General features: G+C 39.5%; 1 protein-coding gene across 4 annotated transcripts in view; it reads left to right on the plus strand.

Annotated features, from left to right (window-relative positions):
- nrg2 (neuregulin 2) overlaps window positions 1-18,999 on the plus strand; it is a 118,168-nt gene that overhangs the window by 59,446 nt on the left and 39,723 nt on the right. For all 4 annotated transcript variants that reach the window (XM_033029443.1, XM_033029446.1, XM_033029444.1 and 1 more), the window contains exon 4: window positions 13,502-13,631. In XM_033029443.1, coding sequence (XP_032885334.1) covers window positions 13,502-13,631 — 130 coding nt within the window. The remainder of the gene's footprint in view (window positions 1-13,501; window positions 13,632-18,999) is intronic.

Genomic DNA, 18,999 nt, shown 5'->3' on the forward strand with positions numbered 1-18,999 from the left:
GGTGCAGGAGTAGGCCATTCGGCCCATTGAGCCAGCACCGCCATTCACTGTGATCATGGCTGATCATCCACAATCAGTATTCTGTTCCTGCCTTCTCCCTATATCCCTTGACTCCACTATCTTTAAGAGCTCTATGTAACTTATAACTACATCTATCTTGTAAATGGAGACTGTATCTTGCTGGGCCCATTGAGATTCTGATCAATGATGACTCAGTAGATGTTGATTGTAAGGGCATGGCATTGTAATGCCATTGGATGTTAAGGACTGTAATTACTCTCTCGCTGTAGAAGTTTTTTGCCTGGTGCTCATGTGGCATGAATCATTCTTGCTACCTATCAGCCCATGGCTGAATGTTGCCTAAATCTTTTTGCATGTAAGTGTGGAATGCTTTACTTGCTGAAAAAGTTTCAATGGAACTGAACATTGTGCATATCAGTGAACACTTTCCTCATTTAATTTCATATGGAAGGACAGTCATTGATGAAAGCAGGTTTTGATGGTTGGGCCTTGAGGAACCTGCTGCAGTTATGCCCTGGTGCTGGGTGATTGAGCTCCAATCACACGATCATCTTTTGCATGACTTCTACCAATGGTGAGTTTCTTCCCTGAATGCCCATAGATTTCAGATTTACCAGGACATTTTGATGGCCCCTTATTGTGAGGGCCAGTCACTCTTGACAAGTTTGGGGAAATCATTGAATGTGTACATCACAGACAATTTGTGAACTTTTCTACTTTTATATTTTTTTACTTTACTTTTACACACAAAGGGTAGTGGATGTATAATAATAATAATAATGGATGGGATTTATATAGCGCCTTTCTAATACTCAAGGTATGGAACAAGCTACCTACCAGAGGAGGTGGTTGAGGCAGGGACTACGCCAATATTTAAGATACAGTTAGACAAGTACATGAATAGGACAGGTATTGAGGGATAAGGCCAAATGCGGCAGGTGGGACATGTTGGCCGATGTGGGCTAGTTGGGCCAAAGGGCCTGTTTCCACACTGTATCACTCTATGACTATGTACAATAAATCTATTATGAATTAATGTAGAAATGTTTTTTCTCATTGAAATGCTAAGATTTGAAGTCCATCTTCATTGTTTTATCTGCACAAACCAGGATTGAGCATGGCTGCTCCCATCTCTAATGGATTCAAACGAAACTCCAAGTTTAATAACTCTAGGTTTTATGGAAAATTCTACATTACGTTTTCAAATATATGCAAAGACTTCCATATTTTTTTGTTTTTAATACAGTTTTTGAATCTAAGCAATCTAAATTGTATTTGCTAAATCATTGCAAAGATGAATAAGTAAATCATGAACATGACATGAAAGAGAGCTGGAAAAGTATCTGCTGCGAGATAAACTTCCATGAAAGCTTTGGGAGCTGCAAATTATCTCAAGAAGAATCCTTATCAGCCAGCAAGCTCAGCCCAGTGATGTGATTCTTTTATAGTCCTTTATGATTGACATTGTGCAAGATGAAAGTAGGCATGCTAAAGAGATTACCAGGCCAACCTGATTATGTCATCCATAGCTCCAAGTTCTGGTACGTCAATGATACCTTATTGTCATATATGTACCTAGACACAGTGAAATTCTTTGTTTCAGTAAAATCATACAGCAGACTTCACCTGAGCAATATACAAAGATTTGCCACGTTTCCGGTGCCAAAGTTTCAGATGTTCTTGGTACAGTCTTATCTTCTCACAGTGAAACAGGCATCGGTTTCCCTCTTTGTTTTCACCGCCTCCGCCCGCTGGGTCACTCTTTGTTCTTGCCGATCCTTCACCAGGTTCCTCTTTGTTCTCGGTGATCCTGCCTGCTGGGTTGCTCTTGGCAGCCCGCCCGCTGGTCATGAGTGCGATAGTGATAGCAAGGAAGCACCAGTGTAGAACTACGTCTTTTTGGCATTGGTTGCAGATTTATGCCATCTTCTGCATGTATCATTTGCATCAACCTGCCATGAGATTAGCACCACCTAAAGAAACCGGAAATAATGTCACCTTTTTTTAGTAACAGGCAGAAATTTGGATGATGTGTGAATTCGACCCTTGTTTATAGAGAGGCCAAAAATTTACGTTTTGTAAAGGCAGAACGATAGGTCATGGACTCTTGCGTAAAGAGCACTAAACCAATGTTCCCAGGTTTGTGTCTAGCAATTCATGTGTTAGCCATGAATAGGGAGGCAAATAATAGATACACTGTATATTCACCAGCCATTCTTACCCTGATTTCTCACTTGTGAAAGTCAAAATCCATTTATAGTATTGGTGTACCAAAAAAACTGTGTTCCCAAAGCTAAGAATATTGTTTCAAGACTTTTGTCCTTTTGTTTTTCCAAATCCTTTTGTGATATTCCAAAATGCGAACTCATTTTAGGTCAGCAGATCGGCAGTATGTTTTATCATGCCTGAACGTGGGAATTCTCAGGAGCGAAAAAAATTGCATGGAGAGCCATGTCATAAAGCCTGTCTCTCCATTAGTTAATGCCATTTTTAAATAAACCCATTACAAATCTGTGGTGGAAAGTCAGATTAATCTGTTTAGAAAAAAATATTTCACAAATAACTGGGATCTGCACACAATCTGACAGATGACATGTTCTGATGCATTCTGTAGGTTAAAGAACATCAGTGTTAGCTTACATAATAATTACGCAGGAGTGAACAATCTGACTCGGTTGATAACACAGTGGTTTGGTTTTGAAAGCAAATGTTATTTAAACTGAAATTTGAAAGCAAAATGTATTTAATCTGCCTGCGTCACACTGATTATGGCATCCTCTAACTCAAAAGGCCCTGTAAATATTTAACTTAATTTTATTTCCAGGATTCCCATGTTATTAGTAAATAAACATTTTGAATTCCATTAAGCAGTTAGAAGATGACCACTTTTCTTTTTTATTTATTTATTTATTTATTTAATTAAAAGCATTGTACATACATCTTAATCATGATATGCAACATAATACATTTCGTGTACAACTTCTCTTTTTTTTTAAACTTTAAGCTGTAATAGAAAAAGAGAAAAGAGAAAGAAGAGAAGAATGAGGATAGTAGTGAAAAGATGACCACTTTCCTAGAAACGTTCGAGTTTCAAAAAAGCAAACAGAAAATTTTAATCTGGAAGTGACAGATGCAATGATTGAAAAAGCAATTCCGAATTAAGTTTTAAAGCAAAATTAAAACTACTGGGATTGGCAGTTGTAATGGCTCAAATAAACACCAGCATGGGTGACCCATGGTCCTGTGTAGAATATATAGAATAATGGAAAGAATGCACAGAAAGTTTGGAACAATGGTAGAGTGCTGCAGCAGTACAGTTGCAGCCTTACAGTGCCAGAGACCCGGGATCGATCCTAACTACGGGTGCTGTCTGTATGGAGCTTGTATGTTCACCCCGTGGCCTGCGTGGGTTTTCACCAGGTGCTCCGGTTTCCTCCCACACTCGGAAGATGTACAGGTTTGTAGATTAATTGGCTTTGGTAAAATTGTAAATTGTCACTAGTGCGAGTAGGATAGTGTTAGTGTGCAGAGATCGCTGGTCGGCATGTACTCGGCTAGCCGAAGGGCCGGTTTCCATGCTGTATCTCTAAACTAAACTAAACTAAAGAACCTGATTCAGCGATTTCAACTAGACCCAGAGACGGATGTGGGAGTTCAAAGCATCTGCTAATTTCCTTGAAACAATCACCTTGACCTTGAAGGTACACAAAAATGCTGGAGAAACTCAGCGGGTGCAGCAGCATCTATGGAGCGAAGGAAATAGGCAACGTTTCGGCCCAAAACGTTGCCTATTTCCTTCGCTCCATAGATGCTGCTGCACCCGCTGAGTTTCTCCAGCATTTTAGTGTACCTTCGATTTTCCAGCATCTGCAGTTCCTTCTTAAACACCTTGACCTTGATCTTGATCTCCTTGAAGCCTGTGATTGTCCTTCGTGTATTTCAGTTCTGGTTATCAGCCATCTGCTTTGTAACAGAGCACATGCATACAACTTTAAAGTAGAATGGTGCTGAACATTACATGGAAGCGTGCTTTCTTTCCTCAAAAAAAAAAATCACATTTCTAGTGATATCACAAGCAATGTAATCTGGGATGCATACATATTTCCTTAGTCAATTCAGAGATCTGCTTGGAACTTGTGAAGCACTTGCCCTGTTAGAATTACTTGCTCTGATTGGGCTGATTTTGAATTGTATTCCTTTTGAATTAAGTGATAATTATTGTTACTCTACAAGAACCCAGAGATCAAGTGTTCTTGCTGGAAGACAGCCTTTAGGCCGAAAGGCTCAAGGTAGATTTACAAAACATTAGATTTGTCTTACAGTCTTTAATAGTTTAATTACTATTTTGTATTTTTAATATTTACATCCTAAAAATTTGCTGCTTGATATTTTGTCAGCATCTTAATTGTCAAATTCATTACACAAACCACTATTAGTTACTGTAAATAATTCTACGTACCCCGGGTACTATTTGCTCAGAACTGATTCCCATATCCAACCTCAGGCCCGATATTTTTAGATATTTTAAGTCACACATTTAGACGGCACTGTGACACAACCAGTAGGGCTGCTACATTACAGTTCCAGTCACCCAAGTAGTAGAGTAGCTGCCTCACAGTTCCTGTGACCCGAGTTCAATCTTGACCTCTGGTGGAGTTTGTATGTTCTCCCTGTGACTGCTTGGGTTTCCACCTGATTCTCTGCTTTCCTCCCACATCTCAAAAGTGGGCAGATTGGTCAGTTAATTAACAACATGTAAATTGCCTCTGGGGTGCTGATGGGTGGTAGACTCTAGGTGGGAGTTGATGGGAAGATGCGGAGGTTAAAATAGGTCGGTGTTGGATCATTTAAATTGTTTGGTGTAGACTGAATGTACTGCTTCTTTGTTATATAATTTGATGACTATAACTTTTTTAAGGGAAGCTAGGGTCGTGGGTTAGTACAGAAAAGTGATGCAGAATTGGAAGATAAATTATGGCAGGGCAGGCATGATTTCTGGAAGGCACAAATCAGGAGAGTGGGGGAGAACGCTCCCATTCTTGGGATGTCTAAATACTGGAATTTCCTCTTTAACATCAGCTTTGGAATACCTTCAGTGGAAGGAACCCAATAGTTCAACAAGACAACCAATAGTTAACTGACCTTCCTGAGGCCAGTTAGGAAAGGACAAGAAATGCTTAATGTGGAAACAAAGAACTGCAGATGCTGCTTTACAAAAACCAGACACAAAATCCTGGAGTAACCTAGTGGGTCAGGCAGCTTCTCTGAATTAATCTCAATAAATGCTTCTTTTGCCTGCACTGCTATCACAGAATAAACCAAATAGAGCCCATATGTAGATTAACCATAATGGAGATTTGATGTTCTGAGGATATATGAATCAGGTAAGTTGCACATGTTAAATTAGTTGCATTAAAGCTTTAGGGTGGCACAGTGGCGTAGCAGTAGAGCTACAACTTTGCAGTGTCAAAGACCCGGGTTCAATCCAGACTTCGGGTGCTGACTGTGTGGTGTTTATTCATTCTCCCTGTGACTGTGTGGGTTTTCTCTGGGTACTCCGGTTTCCTCCCACATTCCAAAGACATACAGATTCGTAGGTTATTTGGCTTTGGAAAATTGTAAATTGCCCCTAGTGTGTAAGAACGTGCTAGTGTATGAGTTGATCGCTGCTCGGCGCGGACTCGATTGGCCAAAGGATCTGTTTCCACACTGTATCTCTCAGGACTAAAGTTTTCATTAGTTAAAAATAGTTTAAAATAATTAAAACAAATATTATTCATGATGGATCGTTCTTTGCGTGTTTTCGAACGTTACGAGCTTTTGGAAGGTTTGTAAAATGTTGAATGGTTTTGAAAGATAGCTAAGCAAGGGGATTGACTCTGCTGGCAGTCAACGGTTGCTAAGGGAAGCCTCTATCGCTGATGTGAGAGTGGATTCACCTTTCAACAAGTACAGCCTTCTGGTTATGAATCAGCTAACTGTGAGAGTGAATACTTAGGAGTTCTGTAATTTGTTTTCCCAAGTCGCCATCATCTTTATTATCTTGCAGGCTTAATCATTTTAGATTCAGTCTATCTGTCTTATGTATTTGAGCTGAGTGATATATTTTGTTTTTTAACCACTGAAGCAAGATAAGAGTCTGAGTGAATAATTTGCAATTATGCATGAGATATGATTATCTCTGTCTTGCATATTAAAGAAAACATTATGATTATGCAAGGATCTGGCTTCTATGATGTATAGCTACAGTAAGGTCTGTGTGATATTAGCCTGGAATTCTAATGCACCTGAAAGGCTGAGCCAGATGATGTTTCATTGTTAACCCCGTCTGCCACTTCTGTTTAGTTTGGTTACACAAGGAAAACAAGCTCCTTGGCCCACCAAGTCAGTGTCGACCAATAATCACTCATACACTAGTTCTATCCTACACACTGGGGACATTTTTACAGAAGACAATTAACCTACAAATCTGCACGTTTTTGGAGTGTGGGAGGAAACCAGAGCATCCGGAGAAAACCCTGAGAAAAGTCACAGGGAGAACGTACAAAATCCGTACAAACTCCTTACAGACAGCATCCATAGTCAGGATTGAACCCGGGACTTCCATTTTTAAATGACAGATAGTGTTTCATTTATTCTGGCATGGCTGCTAGCTCTTAGTTTGATGGTGTGTGTTTTTTTTTAGATAGACTGGTATTTGAGTCTGAGGGTGGTGGATTAGCAATATTCCCTTCATCTCGTCCTATCCATTACATTACATTGTTTTTCTTCTTGTTAGGAGGTTGTGAGCCAGACTAATGATCTGTCAGATCTAAATGTAGAAGCTGTTTGTTGTTAGTCACGGAAGAGGAGACGATAGTGGTGAAATTACAGATAGCACTGATTTCATTGCCCAGAGTTGTTCACCATCAGTGTCAATAGTGGAAGATAAAGCAGCTAGCTTCACAGATGCTACACTCCAATTAGCCTGCTGTTTATTATTTTCTACACTGTGACTGGTTGGAATTTCCCTACCCAGTTCTTTACATGCCATCAGGATTACAAATGTGTACAGTTAACAAGGGTTTAATTAAAAGAGTCCTATTATTGATTTAATAATTGTCAAATCTTTTGAAATAAATATTTTATTAAACAGCAGATACTTTTTTCCCTCGTGTTTAGGCAACTATTGTAGGTTGTTATGAAAATAGGTGACTGAAATGTTTCCCTAGATAGGCTGGCACTTTAATTGAACTAAAGCAATCAAATTTTAATTAAATTGCTACTTTACCAGCTGATCATTTAAAAACTAACAAGCCATTGCAGCACTCTTCCAGCCTCGGTACAGGCAAGCAAACAACATCTCTGAGCAGTGGAAGGCCACTCAGTCCCTCAAACCTGCTCCACCATTATTAACATCATTGTTGATCTCTGCATCCTTAACTCTGTATTAATATCTACACCCTATCTTTCATGCCCCCATGTTTATTAAGTGTCTAAATACCTTTGGTTTAAAAAAGTTCAAAGGCTGCCTCTATAATAATGTTAGTGAAGGAGCATGCCAAAGATTCGTGAGAATCAGGATACATTTTATCTTGCCCTGATCTTAAACGAGGGATCCCTTATTTATTAATCAGTTCCCACTCCTTCCCTTTTTAAATTTTTTTTTTTAATTTTTGTCTCGTTTCAGTGTAGTTTATAGTGGTTTTTTTAACTGGGTATGTGTGTGGGGGGCGGGGGGTGGGGAAACTTAAAGATTTTCCCTGTACGGAGGACCCGACCTTTTCTCTGTCGGGTCTCCGTTGTCGTTGGGGCCTAGCACCGTGGAGCGGCCTCCAACCGGAACGACCAGGGGCTCCAGTCGCGGAGCCTGCGGACTTACTTACCATTACGGAGCTGGCCGAGTTCGGAGCGGGAGGATCTGTGGTGGCGCGCTGCTGCGGCACGACCCCGGAGATTCGGAGGCTCCAGCCGCAGGTCTGGTGGATGGTAACACCGGGAGACCGTGGGTCCCTGGTGGGAGACCGCTTTTCCGGGCTTCCCCAATGGCGACTTCTCCCGCCCGAGTTGCGGGGTTGAGGATGACCTGGAGCGGGGCCTTACATCGCCCGCCGCTACTTTAAATGGCCGCAGGACTTGCTAGCGCCCGCCGAGGGCTCCAACATCAAAACCCGGAGCGCGGCCTTGCATCGCCCGGTGCGGCCTTAATGGCTGCGGGACACTTACTATCACCCGCCAGGGGTTTTGACTCTGACATCGGGAGGAGAATGGGGAGTGCAGGGGAGAGATAAGACTTTGCCTTCCATCTAAGTGAGGAGGAGATTCGCTGTGATGGATGTTTGTATAAATTGTGTTGTGTCTTGGTTCTTTCAATGAGGTTCAAATGACAACAAATAAATTGTATCATTGTATCATTTGTGTGTCTCTGCAGCCCGAGGAAGGGTTCCGACCCAAAATGTCACCTGTCCTTTTTCTCCAGAGATACTGCTTGGCCTGCTGAATTACTCCAGCACTTGATGTCTATCTTCGGTATAAACCAGCATCAGCAGTTCCTTTCTACCCAGTCTTTCTACATTCTCCCTCAAGATTCTACATTCTCCCTTATCCTCTCCACATCCAGACACCTCATGATTTGTTATGTTTGAATTGTCCCCTCTCACACTTCTAAACAGTGGATACAAACCTGGCCTATCTCACCTCTGTACTTAAGACAAGCTACCTAGAGTAATTAGTCTAATAAGCCCTCTCTATCTGTTTTCCATGAATTACCATCCTTCCTTAACAAAGGCACAGGACTACGGATGTAATCTCAACCATGCCGTGCATAATTGAAGCATAATCACCATACATTTTTATTCAATTTCCCTCATAATAATTAGGAAAAACATCAATCTTCACTCTTGTGCTATGCCTGTATTTTAGCCATTTGCTTTAGGATACTCCAATCGCTTTGCACCGTAGTTCTACAGTTTCTTACCATGGAAATGTTTTTCTTCATTTTTCCAACAAAGATGCATAATTTCAATTTTTTTTAACAGATTAATCTCCATTTGCCAGACCTTTGCCCAGTTGCAAAATCTATCTATGTCCCTTTGTTGCCTCCTCCTATCCACTTCATAATATCATACCCTACCTCTCGTTATATCATCTGCAAATGTACCGACTGAACTCCTAATGTTGTTATCCAATGCGTCTATTAAAAAAACACAAATAATGCCCCAGCACTGATCTCTGTGTGGCTCATTGCTCATTATATCATGCCAGGGAGAAAAAAACTACGATCACTTTGTTTCTTGTTAACTAGCCACTTTTCTATCCTCACCAATGCTATCTCCTGCATCAGAGAACACAGAACAGTACAGCCCAGGAACAAACCCTTCAGCATAAAATGTCTGTGCTGAACATGATGCCAAATTGAGCTAATCTCACCTGTTTGCTTGTGAACCATATCTCTCCAATCTCTGCATACCCATGTGCTTATCCAAAAGCTTCAGAAACCAATTATCGTTTCTGCCTCCACCACCCCTGGCAGCACATTCTAGGCACCCACTAATCTCTGTATAAAAAATAATACTTGCCGCACACATCTCCATTAAACATTGACCCTCTCGTCTTAAATGGGTTTCATCACCAGTTTTTATTTTCCACCCTAACCTTTAATGTAGCACAAAATCAAATGCCTTCTGGAAATGCACATATACATATTGGCCTTTTTCCACAGCCAAAGAATGCAAATAAATTGATTAAACATGAATTCCCTTCCACAAAACCATGTTGACTTTGCCTGATTATTTGACATTGTTAAATACCCTGCAGTATCTCATTTGATAATAGCTTCTAATTATTTTTCAGTGACAGAGGTTAAGCTCACTGGCCGCCAATTCCCTGCACTGTATCTCCCAACCCTTTTGAATACAAGAGTTCATACGTTCACAAGTCATAGGAGCAGTAAAAGGCCATTCAGTCCATCAAATCTACTCTGCCATTTACCAATCAAGAATCTGTCAATCTCTGCCTTAAAAATACCCAAAGACTTGGCCACCATAGCATAGTACGTGGCAATGAATTCCACAGATTCACCTGACTAAAGAGATTCCTCCTCATCCCCTTTCTAAAAGTAAATTACGTCCTTTTATTCTGAGGCTGTGCCCTCTGGCCCTAGACTCTCCCAACAGTTCCAGTTGCCATTCCAATGTGAATATAATCTTTCCTGAATCTGGCAACGTTTGGAAAGATTAATCAGTGCATCAAGTCTCCAACTAACAATTTTTTTTAGGATCCGAAGATGCGTCCATCAGAACTCATGGATCCACGGATCACATGCACACAGATGCGAATTAACCTGTCCACCATGTATTTTAATACTTCAGGTTAGAGTCATAGACTCTTTTTAAGTTAGAGTCCATGACTCTAAGTGGTAGACCGGTTAAAATGCACATCGGTGATGAAGTTAATAAAATATTTATCAAACCTCCTGTAGCAAAGAGCTTTAAAAGTAAGCTTGTGGCCCACTCAAAGGTAATGACTAGATCAATTAATCGATACTGCAAGATCCTTCCCAATTCTCTTCACGCAACAATCCAACAAGTGCCCTTCTAATTGTAATTTTCCCTTCAATTCTTGATTTAACAACTATTTTTGAGTTGTGATTTGTATCAAGATGGATTTAAAATACTGTTTAACTCACGGACCACCACTTTTTTTTTTTTTCAATTTCCCAATCTTCCTACCTGATCTAAAAGTATATGAGACTGTACCATTACACTCACCCACAGCAGATGGAAGGCAGTAAATTTGTGATGGTGTTTGGTTATGATAGATCATTAAGCTTGTATTTTGTGTTGACACCAGCAGATTTTTGATGCATGGAAGCAAAGGTGATTCTGAAAATTCATTGTATGTTTACACATCAGAAAAGTTGCAAAAACCTATGCAAGGAATTGTCTACATTAAATATTTGGTAAAATCATCAAAAATAACAGCTTTTGGACATTGGCAGGATATTTCTATTTTGCTCTGTTTCTATCTTTCAGTTTTTGGTAATGCAAGCTTATTTTATAGGCTTAATTAAAAAGATCTTAGCTTGAAAATACTGTAGGAACAAATTAATCCTTCCTTAGTTTAGTTTATTGTCATGTGTGCTGAGATACAGTGAAAATCTTTTGTTGTGTGCTAACCAGTCAGTGGAAAGGCAATAGATCTTTACAATCGAACCATCCACAGTGTGCAGATGCGGGATAAAGGGAATAATGTTTTGTGCAAGGTAAAGTCCAATTAAAGAAAGTCCAAGGGTCTCCAATGAAGTAGACAGCAGCTTACCTCTTGTAACTTCCTGATGGATGAATGTATATACTGTACGTATTTCAAATTTAGCTCACTTTATCAAACACCACTTGCAGATGTTTTAACTGTACATTTTTAAGTAACAAGCATGTACAGTGAATAATAAATAATACTTGATTTGTGTACCTGACAGTGGATCAATACATGTATAAGGGTAGAATTTAGTCAGCAACAAATGCAGCAATCCAGTTAATTGACTGTCGGTTTCAAGAAGGACAGAGCCTTTTATAGGCCAAATCATTCATATACAGTTGCCACAATTCATTTGACAAATATTAACCCAAATCAGCTGTTGGCTCCAAATCAACCTGGAAAAGACCCTACAGGAATAAAGCTCCTACCAAAATAAATGTAGACTTTAAGATCAGTATGTTTGGCGAAAGAACAGACAAGCTAATATCAATTGCAACCTCCCGGTCTTATACTGTAAACATTTAAAATGCCATTGAGATGTTATCTGCATCAGCTTGCATCTGTTTACTGAGAGTAATAATGAAGCAGATGCCTGTTTATCCCAACAAGCAGACAATACGTCTGCCACCTCCATTTGAGCACCACCTCTGCCTTAGTTTTGCCAGGTGGAGGGAGGGTAAAATGCCTCAAAAAAGATGCTTGCTGTCCCAATCTGACTTATCATAATCATTATTTGGAGGCCACATCTTGCTATCCTGCAATCGTGATAACTTGTCTGGGAAGCATAAGGGATTACCCCCCAGCTATGGTTGAACTTGAACCTGTACATGGCTTAAGTGAGACCGCATTTACTGAGATCTCATTCCTTTGGAGGAAGTTCAGTGAAGGTTCACTGGAATGATTCTGGGTACAGAAGGTTTGCCCACACTTTGTCTGTACTCATTACAATTCAGAAGAATGAGATGCATTCATTACAATTCAGAAGAATGAGAAACATATAAGACTATTAAAAGGGGGTCGACTAGGTAAATTCCTCTCTATTGGGGGTGTCCACGACTGAAGGGCAGAATCTCAAAAATAATGGTGCCCATTTAAGTGGTGGACACAATTTCTACCCTGTGTGTTGGGATTTGAGAATACCTTGCCACACAGAGTGTGCAACCATGCTTGTTGGATCTGTGGCTAGAAATCAGATTACGTAGAAACTAGATTGGTGCATGTAACACCTGTGATAGCTAAATAAAATGAAATAAAATAATAAAATAGCTAAATTAGATGAAAAGTTATTTAAAAACTCACAATCATTCCTCCTACCTTGAAAGAGTTTGAAATTGTGTACAGTGCAATAAGTAGCGTACAGCTGACTGACATTTGCTGAGATGATCACAGGGATGTTCATCAAACCAAAAGGAATTTATCTTGGAATTGTGGAAAAATATTGGGAGAAGGGAGGGGGATATTGCTGGGGGAATGCAACGTTCTTCACTGTTCGTGACAGTTATTTGCTCTGATGGCCCCCGTGCCATGTGTCGGTATCCACTAATACACAGAGACATAGGCCATTGTACCTAGGTACATAAACAATTTTTTTAAAGTTTGTTGTGATTTGCTGGTGATGCTGTATGAAATGCATTGCTATCAGAATTCCCATCTAAGTCGCTATGTCTACGTGAAATATCTAATTTAGGGCCAGAGCAAGTTAAAGGTATGATGGTGAAATTGTTATTGAATTGCACCGTCTGACACTAGGTAAAAATTTAGCATGCTGGCTACAATCCTAGTAAAGGTCCAATCCAACTGTTGCAATATTGAGCCAAGGAATTCAAATTCAGATTCAACTTTAATTGTCATTGTCAGTGTACAGTACAGAGACAACGAAATGCAGTTAGCATCTCCCTGGAAGAGCGACATAGATTGGCAGTCACCGAGGTACATTGTTGAGTAGTGTGACAGCCGCAGGGAAGAAGCTGTTCCTGGACCTGCTGGTCCGGCAACGGAGAGACCTGTAGCGCTTCCCGGATGGTAGGAGGGTAAACAGTCTATGGTTGGGGTGAGAGCAGTCCTTGGCGATGCTCTTGATAACAGTGCTGTGCGATCCTATCTGTATATATTTATCTCTCTTTCTTGGACCAACTGGACACATATGGGTCCAACAGTCTTTTGACATTATATTTAAAACATTTCTGAAACATTACATTTTTTTAATGAGCAGGAAGATGTGAACTGAATCCATTTTATTTTGCAGCTGCTGCTACCACTACTACACTCTCACCCGAATCCGGTCATGCTAGAAGATGCAATGAGTCAGAGAAGTCCTACTGTGTTAATGGTGGGGTGTGTTATTACATTGATGGTATTAATCAAATTTCTTGCAAGTAAGTGAGTGCATTTTTCTATACTATATTAGAAGGATATTATTCAGCATTTCCACTGAGTTTAATCGTGTTTTATTTGGCAATACTGAAATTGATTCGCCTTTTGAGTACTGAAGGGGATAGCTGGATGGCGAATACAAGGGTTATTTTAATAATTGTATTGTACAACCATTATATAGCTGCACAACTGATCCTGCAGAAATATAACAATCCAGAAAAAGTTACAATGTCATCTTTGCAATGCTGCTTCAAACAATTTTTGATAATATGTCATATTCGAATTTTGGCAGGCTAAAATACAATTGAAAACTGATTCTTCAATGCTGTGTATTAACTGAGAGTTGTAAATCTCTCGTTCCGATTGTAATAAAGCATAACTATCCTTTAAAAAAAATACCGACAGTATATTCAGTACTCATTGCATAATCAATGCATTCTTATATTGTGTAAATAAAACATCGCTTCTGTATTATGCAGAGGGTATTTGGGTTTTAACAGTATGCAATGTGGCATTTATGTTTTTGATTTTGGCTAATTGCTTGAAGAAATCTTCAATAAACAGAATATGAATTGTAACAAATAATAATTCACTCCTCATGGCTTATTCACTAGGAAGACAGCATGAGTCCAACATGTCAGATAATGTAGTTGATGCCTGTAGGGATTTGAAGCTTTAAACTGCCATGTTCAGAAACTACATTCCTGCTACATAATTCTTTACCACTTCACAAGGAAAAGACAAGCTGTTCCTTATTTATGGTTACATCTTTCACTTTGAAATATAAGTTGTTTGGAAAAAGTTAACAAATCATTTTATCCAAGCTGCTGGAAGAATTTCCTATCTGACAGAAAATGATTTCAAATAATTGCTTCTGTATTGTTCATGAACACAAGAAAATAAATTTCAAACAGGTTCATTCATGTGGATGTCTTCACAGTTCCCCCTCCAATAAACTCTAAAGCGCATCAATTTGGTATTTTCTTTTCTAAGCTAAATTCCCTGCAGGGCATTTTACCAATTCAAAAATATTATAACAGCATGGTTCTAGCATTTACACAAGGATGAAAGATCATTGCTTTCTAATCCCCTGGCTGTAAGGTTTCCTCAACACAAATGAATTAACTGCAGTTGCGGTTTGTAATAATAGCTTTTTGTACCATTGACTGGTCAGTGCAACCAACAATGGGACCAACATAGCAAATTTTTACATGGGAAATTATTTTGATAGGTTTTAATCAATTTATTATTGGAAATTTATCATCAGGTCAATTATTTAAAAAAAAATATTATAATTATAAATTCAGCCAGATCTGCAGTAATTTGTGAAAATGATAATGGAAGCAAATAATGGATTAGGTTCCACTCTCCTGACTAAAATGAACACATTCCTGTTAAGAAATCTGTTTGTATCAATGTGTTTAGATGTTGGGAGAAGTCAACATGGGCTGGGTAATGGTGGGCATGACCCACTGCCCACTCTCCTTCCATGTCCCTCCTTACTTGCTCCTGCAGCAGAGGCCAAAGTAGCTATTACAGTTTTAATACCATTAACTCTATTTTAACGTTATAAAAGTTTTAACAACAACTTATTAGAAGTACCAAACCTTGGCACTAATTAAAATTAATCTTAATCTAATTAATTTAAAATTAAAATTAATCTAAAGATTAATCTAAACATGAATGATGTCTTTGCTTTTTGCTTTGGAATTTGCAGGCCTACATTCCCCATTAGAATCAATTGGGTCTCAAATGCTTTGCAAGGTTTGACCAGGTATTGTCCCAAAATAAAGCTTGGCAGGTTACACCTGTACTGCAGGGAACCAAATTCCTGGCAGGAAGGTTTGCTAGTGTGACTTGCGTGGGTTTAAACTAGATTGGGGGGCGATCCATTGCAGGATTGAGGCAGACAAGAGGCTGGAAGCCAGAATGATAAAAGAGATTTCAGTGGACAGGATTGGCAGGAGCACAGTAGGGTGCTAGGAAGGACTGTTAGATTGTATTGGATTAATTTTAATGTGAGAGGCCCGACAGGGAAAGCGCACTCAGGCCAGGGTTAGATACATGCGACTGGGACATTATCGTCATTACAGAAACCTGACAAAGAGAGGGACAAGATGGGCATCTTAATGTCCCAGGGTACAGATGCTACATGTGGGGGTAAAAGAGGAGAGGATGGTGCTTTATTGATTTATTGATTAAGGATGTCGCGGTGGTAGTTCGAGATTACATTACTCATGGTTCATCCAGCGATGCTATATGAGTGGAACTGAGGAATAATAAAAGGGGAGGATCACCTTGTTGTGAGTGTACTATAGGCCTCCAAATAGCCAATGGGAATTAGAAGAACAAATATGACAAGAGATTGCAGGCAGATCAAGACTAATAGTATGTCAAGTTCTATTGAATAGACATATTAGTATGTCAACTAGTAGTTGTCATAGTAGGGGATTTTAACTTCCCCCAATATAGATTGGGACTGCCACAGTGTCAAGGGGCTAGATGGGGTGGAATTTGTCAAATGTGTTCTGGAAAGTTTATTTGCCAATATGTAGTGGGGCCTACACAGGAGAGGACAAAGCTTGATCTACTCTTAGGAAATTGGGAGGGGCAAGTGACTAATAGTCTGTGGGAAGAAGAAGAGGGTGATGGTGGAAGGTTGTTTTTCAGACTGGAGGCCTGAGATTCATGCTGTGCCTCAAGGATTGGTGCTGGGCCCATTGCTGATGGTGGATGATGTTAACAATTTGGATGAGAATGTACAAGGCATGATTAATAATTTTGCAGATGACACTGAAGTCGGGGGGAATCGTGGATAGCAAAGATGTTATCAAAAATGACAGCAGGATTTTGTTCAGCAAGACAAGTGGGCCTGAGGAATTGGTTAATGGAGTTTAATGAGATGTTGCATTGTGGGAAGTCAAACCAGGGCAGGACTTTCACAGTGAATGGCAAGGCCCTGGGAGTGTTGCAGAGCAGAGATATCCAGGACTACAGGTTGTACAAGACATTGGCGAGGCCGCACTTGGAGTATTGTATTCAGTTTTGGTTACCCTGCTGTAGAAAGGATGTTAAGCTGGAAAGAGTGCAGAGAAGATTTACGAGGGTGATGCTAGGATTCAAGGGCCTGAGTTATAGGGAGATGTTCGGTAGGCGAGGACTTCATTGTCTTATCAACGTGATCTGATAGAGGTGTATAAAATCATGAGGGGAATAAATAGGGTAAATACAGTCTTTTACCCAAAGTAGGAAATCAAGAAGCAGAGGACATAGGTTTAAGGTGAGAGTTAAAGATTTAATAGCAACTTTTTCACGCAGAGGGTGATGGGTGAAGGTAGTCGAGGCAGGTACAATATCAGCATTTAAAAGACATTTGGACAGGTACATAGAGAGGAAAGGTTTAGGGGGATATGAGCCAAACACAAGCAGGTAGACAAATGTAAATGGGGCATCTTGGTCTGCGTAGGAAAGTTGAACAGAAGGGCCTGTGTCTGCACTGTATAATTACTCCATCAGCCTGGGCTCTGCAATTGGACTTCAACTGCAATCAAGCAAAACAGCCCAGCAGCAAGTGTGGCACTATCTGTCACTTGGAAAGTCTGGACTTCCATAGTACTTTAGTGCAAGTGTAAAAGTCCAAGGATTAATGAAATTTCAATGACAGTAAGAATTATAACTACTCACTGTAGGAAATGAGTTCTATCCCCATTATATTTGACTAAGATATACCTCACCCTTGAAAAACTGTGTTCAGGCCTTTATGGGGATTATGCAATGAATGGGCATTAGATGGCATGAGAAGTGAATGTAAGAGCTTAGTATACAAATAAAAAAGTGGATGGTGCCATCAATGTAATTGGGTTAAATTGGCAGTGTTATTGATGTTAATCATGGCAGCAGGATAGTTAATGTCCTTTCACCCATAGTTAGCATGCTGCAGGGGCTGATGAATGCTATATTTCAAACGGATAATAACATTCTGTCATTTGAAAAGTAAGATAAAAATTACTTTAAAAATCCAATGAAAAATTACTTCAGATATTGGAAATCTGAAATAAGAGGAGAAAATACTGAAGACAGTTGATCGAGCGGCATTGTGAGCAAAGGGTTAATTTTGCGGTCCAATGACACCCAGTAAGCTTATCAAACGACCCAGGGAAAACATTCTCGATTATGTGGAGGTCAAGAGAAGAGAGAACAACAGCAGTCATAGGCATGACAGAGATAGTCAATAATGACAACGATTTTGGACATAAAGGGCGTGTGAATGGGTAAAGCAGAGCAGCAGGCAGGAAGAAAGCTTAACGTCAGTTAATTGGGATAAGGGTCAGACATTTTGATGGAGGACAAAGGCAGCAAACTTTGGACCTTATCTTGTTAGAGAATCCTCAGCTCCTGCACCAGCCCCAAACTCCAGCATTCTTAAAAACTGGGGATAAACCAATCTAATTTAAGAAAAAACATTCGTAACATTTTCAGTAACAATTTTTATTGAACCTTATTATTGACTGTCTTTTGAGAGTCTTATTGTTGGCACAGTGTTTGATAGATATCTAACATTAACTTATTTTATTTCCTTTTTCTCCTTGTACAGTTGTCTTGCTTTCAGTTTTTTTTAAATGTACTGTGGTATAAATCCTTATTCCTTCTGCATAGTAATGAAATTGTTTACCTGGTCTACAGTCACTGAACAATGGTCTTATAGAATCCTGGCATATTCACTACAACTATCAATCTGGTTTGATAATGTTAGTCACAATGTTGGTAATTGCCATATAGGGATACAATATTAAAAAATAAAATTATCACTCCTTTATTTTGAACTAAAGGAGACACTGAGAGAGAAAAGGATAGGAAACATTTTGAGTTCAACTTCAGTTTCAAAAAGATCCCTTCTATGAACTATGATATGTTGGAAAATAAATAATATGTCTTTTTTAACTTTGTCAGTTAGTGATCCTTCTGAGGAATGAGCTCACTGGATGCTCCACTATTTATACACTGACCTTTCTGAGCCTGCTGCGATTGAACGTTACTTTCCCCAAAGGAACTAAAACATGAGGCTCTCTCATGATGTGTTTTGCCCTAATTTCCCTGTCCCTCTTGCAAATATGGCTTTCTGCAAATGGAATGTTCCACGGGAAGGCACCGATTCAATACAAAAAAGATGCTCCCACCCATTTTCATTTACTAATCACTTGAACTTCTGACGTAGTATACACACTCAGTCTACAAAGTTGTAGGTACTGAAACGACTGCTTTTACACCTTATATATTTAATACCGAAAAGATGAACATACAATATTTTGAACTACTATCTTCTGGGACACGAGTCATTTTCAAACAAATTGGGCATATTTATTCATGACC

The sequence above is a fragment of the Amblyraja radiata genome, chromosome 11 (assembly GCF_010909765.2).
Source record: "Amblyraja radiata isolate CabotCenter1 chromosome 11, sAmbRad1.1.pri, whole genome shotgun sequence".
NCBI classification, from domain to species: domain Eukaryota; kingdom Metazoa; phylum Chordata; class Chondrichthyes; order Rajiformes; family Rajidae; genus Amblyraja; species Amblyraja radiata.